The sequence below is a fragment of the Aplysia californica genome, unplaced genomic scaffold (genome assembly GCF_000002075.1).
Source record: "Aplysia californica isolate F4 #8 unplaced genomic scaffold, AplCal3.0 scaffold00088, whole genome shotgun sequence".
Lineage (NCBI taxonomy): Eukaryota > Metazoa > Mollusca > Gastropoda > Aplysiida > Aplysiidae > Aplysia > Aplysia californica.
Window position 1 is genome coordinate 1,165,439 of NW_004797358.1, and position 8,557 is coordinate 1,173,995.

At 45.2% G+C, this 8,557-nt stretch overlaps 1 protein-coding gene across 1 annotated transcript; it reads right to left on the reverse strand.

Annotated features, from left to right (window-relative positions):
- Positions 1-3,040: 3,040 nt before the first annotated feature.
- LOC106011307 (uncharacterized protein K02A2.6-like) lies at positions 3,041-7,024 on the reverse strand. The gene is made up of 2 exons (XM_013080470.1): positions 6,899-7,024; positions 3,041-6,577 (listed from the first exon to the last, which is right to left on the reverse strand). Exons 1-2 carry the CDS (start codon positions 7,022-7,024, stop codon positions 3,041-3,043), a joined length of 3,663 nt encoding a protein of 1,220 aa, XP_012935924.1.
- Between the last annotated feature and the right edge of the window lie 1,533 nt (positions 7,025-8,557).

Below are 8,557 nucleotides of genomic sequence, written 5' to 3' on the forward strand. Positions count from 1 at the left end.
CAGGTTCGTCTGTATAATTCAAATTCAAGTCACTAACTCACAGACAAAACAAGCCAGCCAAAAAGTGGAATGACACCCATAAGACGTTATTTGAACGAAGTGATTATACACACCGGGTGTGCAAATAATATCGTTTTATTCCCACTGGGTGTGCAAATAATACAATTTTATTCCCACCGGGTGTGCGAATAATTTATAATTTTATTCACACCGGGTGTGCGAATAAGAAATAATTCTATTCGCACAGGGTCGTTTTGGCTAATAAAACTGCCCAAGGCGAGATCGAAAATGGCCCACCTACCGCTGTGTCATTTTGCAGAAAACTGGTCGTTAAATGGGGTATCTGTGGGCGGTTTCTTGTGACATCAAAATCAATGTTGTGTATCTCCATGCAACAACAACTAGACTCTAATGCACTGGAGAGCTATCATTCTAAAATCACGAAAATTGTAAATGAAAAAATGACCTTGTCTAGTGTATTGGCTGGCTTGGTCGAATTCAACATCCTCAAGATTACAGACGAGATACGAAAACGACTACTACTATTATGTTTAAATTCCAAGTTTATGATTACAGGCACCATGACAGTACGTCGACCAATATTACAAATCTTTGTCTATGTTTGGAGCTGAGCTTGTCAAATTTCAATGTGAGCTTATAGCAAATGTGAACTTAACTGTATTAGAATACCATTTGGGAGGTTGGGAGGGGGGGGGGTGTTGTCACTTACAAAGACAAGCACAATATAACAACACCAACCACATGCACATGCAGTACATATGGACATATTTACAAATTCCATGTCGCTGCATCTTCACAGCACGCAGACACCTAAACATTGACATATGATGAACCTGTTCCTGATCGTTTCAAACGCCAACACATGGAGGGACAAATTTCATCTGTTTTTTCTGGACTAGACTTGACTGTTAAAACTCTGTGCCAGCTGTTCCCTTTTCTCTGAGAACTGTTACAGTAGAGGGGTGTTATAAAATGGCTTTGGCTGTATGTGACAGATCTGCCAATTTTCTGTCCATTCTTGGTGTTAGTGAGTTTCAACACAGGAACTGGATGGGTTCATCTGTAGATGGTCTAAAGTCACTGAGGGTGGAGTTGACTCAGAAATGTGTAGTCCTGGACTTGAAATTGAAACTGTTTCCGATGGTGACAGTCCTGTTCCACCAGATAGTCCTTCATTTGTCTCAGTTTAAAATGTTGACGCCCCCTCTGGTAGTGACGCACTTAACCTGGTTTGGAATTCCAATGTGGGCTTTCCTTCTGATACGCCTCCTGCTGAAACCACTCTTTAGGTCTGCGCCCAGTCGCTCCTGAAGAAATCTTCAAGGTGAAACGTTGAGCCATTTTAATAAACAACATTCTTCTTTTCCATTGGTTGACCAACAAATACTCAAAGACTTTCCCTTCTTATTCTGATTTTTCTACAATGATGATGATGATGATGATGATGATGATGATGATGATGATGATGATGATGATGATGATGATGATGATGAGCAAACTGAATCAGCAATTTTTCTTTTCAGATTTGAACAAAAATCGTTTTCTTCCCCCCTCCCTTCTCACCCCCCCTCTTCCTCAGCAAGAAAAGAGAATGCAAAGAGAAACTATAGTTTTTCAGTCTATTGCCTACCTGTCGTACGGAGTACATTAAAGAGTTTCCCTGAAAGTCCTCAACACTCAGGTATATCAATATGACGCACTTCCCACAGAGATACATAGTTGCTGTGAAGATTACGCTTAAGTGATATTATGCATACTTATTCTTGTTATATTAATTTTAGTCTGAAGCCAAGGACGAAAGAAAAACTCTCGGGGTTTAACTGTGAAATCACCCCCCCCCCTCATTTCTGTGAAAACTGCAATGCCTTAATTGATATACCAAGCAAAGGGATTCATATATTGAAACGCAGTAGCCACGTTTTAATTTTAAGACACTGTTCTGCTCCTCCTCCTCCTCCTCCTCCTCCTCCTCCTTCTCATCCTCCTTCTCCTCCCTCCACACGGCTGTGGGTGGTTGGCGGGTTCTTTAGTATGGTTTGTTCCCTCTTTCTTATCAAACATGTAGCGTCCTTATCACTGCCCCTTGTTTTCTTTGTATCTTATTCTCTTGTAACACCTCTAATCTTTGGCACTTCTGTGACACGATTGTGCTGCAAGTGCCATAAAACTCTTATCAAAACAAAAATTCCTCCTTCCTCTCCCCCTCTTCCCCCTCCTCCTCACTCTCTCTCAATCTCCTCCTCCTCGCCATCCTTCTCCTCCTCTTCATCGTCATGTTCACAATCAGCATCATCATGGTCACCATCATCATCATCATCATCATCATCATCATCATCATCATCATCATCATCATTGTTTTACAGAGTAGGTAAGGAGAGTCTTCATAGATTTGAAGACAAAAAATATAAATATTATATGTTTAAAATTTGGTTGACTAAACTTGTAATGTTAGTATACACACACGACTGTAAAACCGGAGAGACGAACACACACGACAGCAAGCATTCTAAATGATGAGCCCGGGTGTAGTGTCTGACTTTTTATGTTGATCCCCGAAGTGAGTAACATTAACCAAAAGCCCATGGCATACGGGGCGCTTACGTCCCTTGAGTAAAAAAGAGTAAGGTACAATACGGTGACTACCGTGACATCTCCCCTTTTAATATTGAAGAAAAAGGAAAACCCCAAAATGGATTAAAGATTATCGGCTTCGAGTCTCTCAAAGGGGAATGTTCTAACTTTAACAAAATTCACACACAGAGTTCAATTGTCTTTGAAGATTCCGGGCTTGCACTTGAGAACTTGGTAACACATTTCAATAAAGTTCTTTGGTATTTCATAATTTCCACATTTCAAATTGTCTTTGTCACATTCATAGAACAGCATAGCGTCCCGATAACGAACTTAAGAAAATAAATTACCTCGAACAGGTAAGTCTACACAACTGTTGGGTAATCAGCAAAGAATAAACACAAAGTAAAATTTGTCATCGAAAGGATACGACTGGGTCGCAAGAACATCAGTCCGGGTAACGAGCGGGTCTCCTGACCACTCGTCCACTTCGGGTAGTTATTGGAGCTGGACTGGCTGGAGCGGCAGCTGGCTGAGGTGATGATGGTGTGACATCAGGCTCCACCGGCTGGACAGCTGGTGGCGGAGGTAAGAGAACGGACATTGGAGTAGGCTCTGGGGTGGCAACAGGTGAAGAAGGCATGGAAGGAGGGTCAACGTAGGGCTTCAGGTGTTTGCGGTTCCGACAGTAAGCCCTATCCCCAGACTGTATGATGTAAGACCTCGGTGCACACAGTTCTTTGACAACCGCAGGGCCACGCCACTCCTTGTCGTTCTCCAGCTTCTGCAGGACGAGCTGACCAGGATTCAGCTCCGGGAGGTTCTGGGCTCCGTGACGTCTGTCAAAAGCTTGTTTGTACTTACGCTTCGACTCAGCGTCTCTGGCTGCAATCTTCGCCCTGTCGTAGACCTGCTGGTTCAGGTTTGACGGTAGAGTTGGGAGGGTCGTCCTCAGGCGTCGCCCAAGAGCAAGTTCCGCTGGGCTCGCCCCCGTCGGTGACACTGGTGTAGACCTGTAGATCAGGAGTGCGAGAAATGGGTCGTCCTGAATCAGGGCTTTCTTCGCTTCCTCGACAGCTCTCTCCGACCCGCCGTTGCTCTGGGGAAAATGAGGACTGCTGGTCGTGTGTTTAAATCCCCAGCCCTTGGCGAACTTGTGGAAACGGTCTGACACAAACTGGGGACCGTTGTTAGTCACCAGTAGTTCTGGAATGCCAAACCGAGCGAAGATGTTTTTCAGTTTGTACACGACAGTCTCTGAGGTGGTGTCTGGCATGTAGGCCACCTCCAAGTACCGTGAAAAGTAGTCCACGAGTACCAGGTAGTCATGTCCCTTGTAGTTGAAGAGGTCAGCACCAACCATTTGGAACGGACGCTCAGGTAGAGCTGTCGGGTTTAGAGGTTCGCTTGGTTGTGCTGGACGTTTCCGCTGGCAATGGTCGCATCTTGAGACGACTTCCCGTATCTTGGAGCTGAGACCAGGCCACCAAATGGAAGATTTGGCCCGTTCTCGACACTTCGACACACCGAGGTGACCGTCGTGGATCCTTCTGAGCATCTCTCCTCGCATTGCCTTGGGGATTACGATGCGGTTACCTCTGACGAGTAGTCCATGGACTTCGCTCAGTTCACTGGAAACTGCGTAGAGGTCGCAAGCTTCGGACTTGACGTTTTGTATGAATTTCGGCCAACCGCTTCTAGTGTACTGTATCGCAGCACTGATTGCTGGATCCTGTTGAGACTTGTTTCTGATTTCGTCAAGTTTGCTATCTGTGGCATCCCATGACATCTGGATTGTAGCGACATGAGTCTCGATTTCTTCACCAAATTCTTCAGGCTCGGTGCTCACTACTGGACTTCGGGACAAGGAGTCTGCGACAGTCATGTTTTTCCCTTGGGTGTATACTGCCTTTCCGCTGTAGTGCATCATCCTCATCAGCATTCGTTGGCAGCGGACAGGTGTATCATTCAGTTCTTTAGAGTTGATCAGAGGCACAATGGGCTTGTGGTCGGTGAGCAGTGTGAATGACGGCAGCCCGATGAGGTAGCGATCGAACTTTTCGCACGTCCAGGTGGCCGCCAACAGTTCCTTTTCAATCTGAGCGTAGTTTTTCTCCGCCCTAGATAAAGTTCTGGAACAGTAGGCCACTGGCTGAAGATCACCCCTGTCCTCCTGGAGGAGAACTCCCCCCAGTCCGTAGCTGCTTGCATCGGCGCTTACAGTGACAGGCTTTCTCATATAATCGAAGAAGGCGAGTGTTGGAGCTGATGACAGCAACCTCTTGACCTCAGTGAAGGCAGATGACTGCGCTGGAGTCCAGGCCCACTCAGCATCGTGATTCAGAAGATCGGTGAGCGGCTTCATAACTGTTGACAGATTTGGCACAAACCTGCCCAAATAGTTCACCATGCCGAGCACTCGTCGCAAGTCTGTAATGTTCTCTGGCTCTGGCATCTCAGTGATGGCGCTGACCTTGGATGGATCTGGCCTTACACCCTTCCCGCTGATGATGTGGCCAAGAAAATCGATTTCGTCCTTTTCAAACTTGCACTTGGATTTGTTCAACTTCACCCCACGCTCCTTTAGCCGCTGGAAGACTTTCTTCTTCAGCTTATCATGTTTCTCGTGACCATCCGTGTGCAGGAGGATATCGTCCATAAAGCACTCAACACCGTCTATGCCCGCTAGAATGTCTTGCATCGTACGCTGAAATATCTCAGGCGCAGAGGTGATTCCAAAGCAGAGACGTCTGTAGAAGTACCGACCGAACGGGGTAATGAAAGTGGTCAGCTTCGCGGAGTCGTCGTCCAGTGCCAACTGCCAAAAGGATGAAGTTGCATCAAGCTTGCTGAACTTGTTTGATCCGCTGAGTTTGTACAATATGTCGTCTATGGTGGGCAGCATGAATCGTTCACGCTTCACCGATAGGTTGAGCTTTTTCAGATCTGTGCAGATTCTAACGCTACCAGACCTTTTTCTGACCGTGACCATGGGTGCACACCAGTCAGTTGGAGCGCTGATCTTCTCAATGACACCTGCGGCCTCCGTACGGTCTAGTTCAGCTTTGACTTCGCCCATGAGTGGAATGGGAATCCGACGTGCGACGTTTACGGAGTATGGCTGTGCATCTTCTTTCAAGATGATTTTCACTGGCTCGCAGCGTATAGGTTTAGGTCCCACATCGCCGAACATGAGGTTGGCAGAGTCTATTCTGTCTCGAGAAATCAGTCCCAGACGAACTGCGGCGTCGCGACTGAGAAGACAGTCGGTGTCGTCGTCAAGGACGAAAACACGGAACGCAAAGTTGCGATTGTTATGCTGCGTAGTTGCGATAAATTCTCCCACGCTCCTTATGACTCCACCAGGACTGCGAAGAACTGCAGACGTTGTTTTCAGCTTTGGGCGAGGACTGAGACGGTTGTAGACGGCCTTCGACGTGATCGAAACATCGGCCCCTATGTCTATCTTGAAGGATGTAGCTCTCCCTCCAAGGTTCAGTGTAACGCGCCATGGCGGCTCGCTAACTTCGCCGAAGTTTACATCGGTAATGACATTACTGTCCGAGTCTCTGTCAACAGCACCTAAAAAGAACGAAGGAGTTTCCGATTCGGTGATTTCGTTGACATTGCGGCTGCTGCTGCGACAGACTGTTGCGAAGTGATTGCGCTTGCCGCATTTCCTGCAAGTTTTCCCACGCGCTGGGCAATTGTTTTGGGCATGACCTCTTCCACAGTTGCCGCAGTTAGAGAAAGTTGAGGGTGATGCATGGCTGCCTCTGTGTTGGGAGTGTGTACCTGTTCTTCGGCCGCCTCTACCCTTGGGGTGAGCAGGCGACGAATATCCCCTCTGGCCGTAGCGCACTGAATCTACTGTGACTGCTGCACCTAGCTGACGTTGGCTACTGACCTGACCCTTTACGAGCTCGAAATGGCGTGCTGTTTCGATGGCTGATTTCAAAGTTAGAGTTGCCTCGAGTTGTAAGCGCTGTGACAGTTCATTGTCCAGTACTCCTAGGACGAGTCTATCCCTTATGGTTTCATCTCGGTCCTTAAAGTCTGCATGTTCGGAAAGCTCTTACACGGCTCTAACATATTCTTCTATCGTCTCCCCACTGTTTTGTGCACGTGCATGAAACGTTGCTCTTTCGTGGATAAGATTCCGCTTGGGGACAAAGTGAGCGTCGAAATTCTCTAAGACAGTGTCAAAGTTGTCCCTAGGATCGTTACCTTCGACGGGAGCAGGGAACGTGAACGTGTTAAATATCTGTTCAGCTTGGCGTCCCATAGCGTAAATTAATGAACTTACTTGAATTGCTCCGGTCTCTGCGCTCAGTTTGGTGGCTGTACGGTATCGTAGCATACGCTGTCGCCACTCGGGCCACTCGTGAGGTTTCGAAAAATCAAACGGCTCAGGAGGCTTGAAATGAGGCATTCTGACACTTGTGACACGTTATCCACTGACTTCTGACACCATGTAATGTTAGTATACACACACGACTGTAAAACTGGAGAGACGAACGCACACGACAGCAAGCATTCTAAATGATGAGCCCGGGTGTAGTGTCTGACTTTTTATGTTGATCCCCGAAGTGAGTAACATTAACCAAAAGCCCATGGCATACGGGGCGCTTACGTCCCGTGAGTAAAAAAGAGTAAGGTACAATACGGTGACTACCGTGACAAAACCGACTCCTTCGTCATCATCATCATCATCATCATCATCATCATCATCATCATCATCATTGTAAATATCAAGGAATAAAAAAGGATTAAGACTTGTATAATTTCCAAAGAAAAATTTATAAAGGTTCAGCGTTTCGCCTGATCACGGGATTCATCAGGAACATACAAAAAATATAATTTTAGATCTAATGACTATGCTAGCTATAGTAACCAAATTGCACGCATCTACGTCAAAGAGCCAAAAGGTGCAATAAACACAAATGCTTTCTGCGGCTTAGGCCTAGCGCAATCAGAGAACTGGCCAAGGCTGCATTTGTAAACACTGCCTCTACAATCTATACTCTAATTCTGGCCTACAGAAAAATGTACGCATGTGGAAGAAAACAGGACAACAGATTTAAAAATTGAATTCTAGATCTAGATCTAGATCTAGATCTAGATCTAGGCCTAGAATCTAGTTATAAAATAATGTTGATCTAGCATAAAACCGAAACATTTCTTGATAACGTAGACCGAAAACTAGATCTAGATCTACATCTACATCTAGATTATCTAGATCTAGATTTGAGAGATCTAATCTAGTCAGTGTCAGTAGTTACATAAGAAAAAAAGTCATCTAGATCTAGATCTATAGGCTTCCAGCATAATAAAAATATGCCTGCCTTAGCCTAAATTTATAACGTTGATCTAGCTTACAACATATAATTTAAGATAGCCTAATAAAGGTTAATACATTTTTACTTATTTTACTAATTAGTTACATAAATTATTAGCCATGCATGGGGTCTGTACTGTGGGTAGGGAAGAGGTAGTTGGCGAGAAAAGAAAGACAGCATGAGATCTATAAGCCTATAGGCAATGATGAGGAAAGGCAACAAACCGTAGAAACAGAAAACAGATTTCGTTTTGTGTAGGCTAAAGGCATATTATGGATAAAAACAGGAATACAATGCGACAGACCGAATCCACCAGAGGCCTATATAATAAATATTATATAAAAACATGAACACGTTATAATGAATCTTTCATTGAATAATAGCACTTTACTTAAACTGGCTCTTACTTGTGGGTGAATGTGACAGTCTTTCTTAGACTGCTTTGCCTTATGCATTGCCTCTTGCTGATTCTTTTGTCCATACTTCTCTGTCAGGCACATACAATTTGGGACATTACAAACTTCAAGGGTGGTCCTGACAGGGTCAAGCTAGCACTTCCTTACTTAATTAAGTAAGCTTTGTAATTTCTTTGTCTCTTTAATTTTGTTACATGTATTCCGTAGTAG

What these genes read in the sequence shown, in the direction of transcription:
- LOC106011307 (XM_013080470.1), bottom strand. Translation starts at nt 7,024, where the DNA reads ATGCCTCATTTCAAGCCTCCTGAGCCGTTTGATTTTTCGAAACCTCAC. An exon ending in CAGAGACCGGAGCAATTCAA is followed by an intron (nt 6,578 to 6,898) that starts GTAAGTTCATTA and finishes GAACTGTCACAG; the next exon opens with CGCTTACAACTCGAGGCAAC.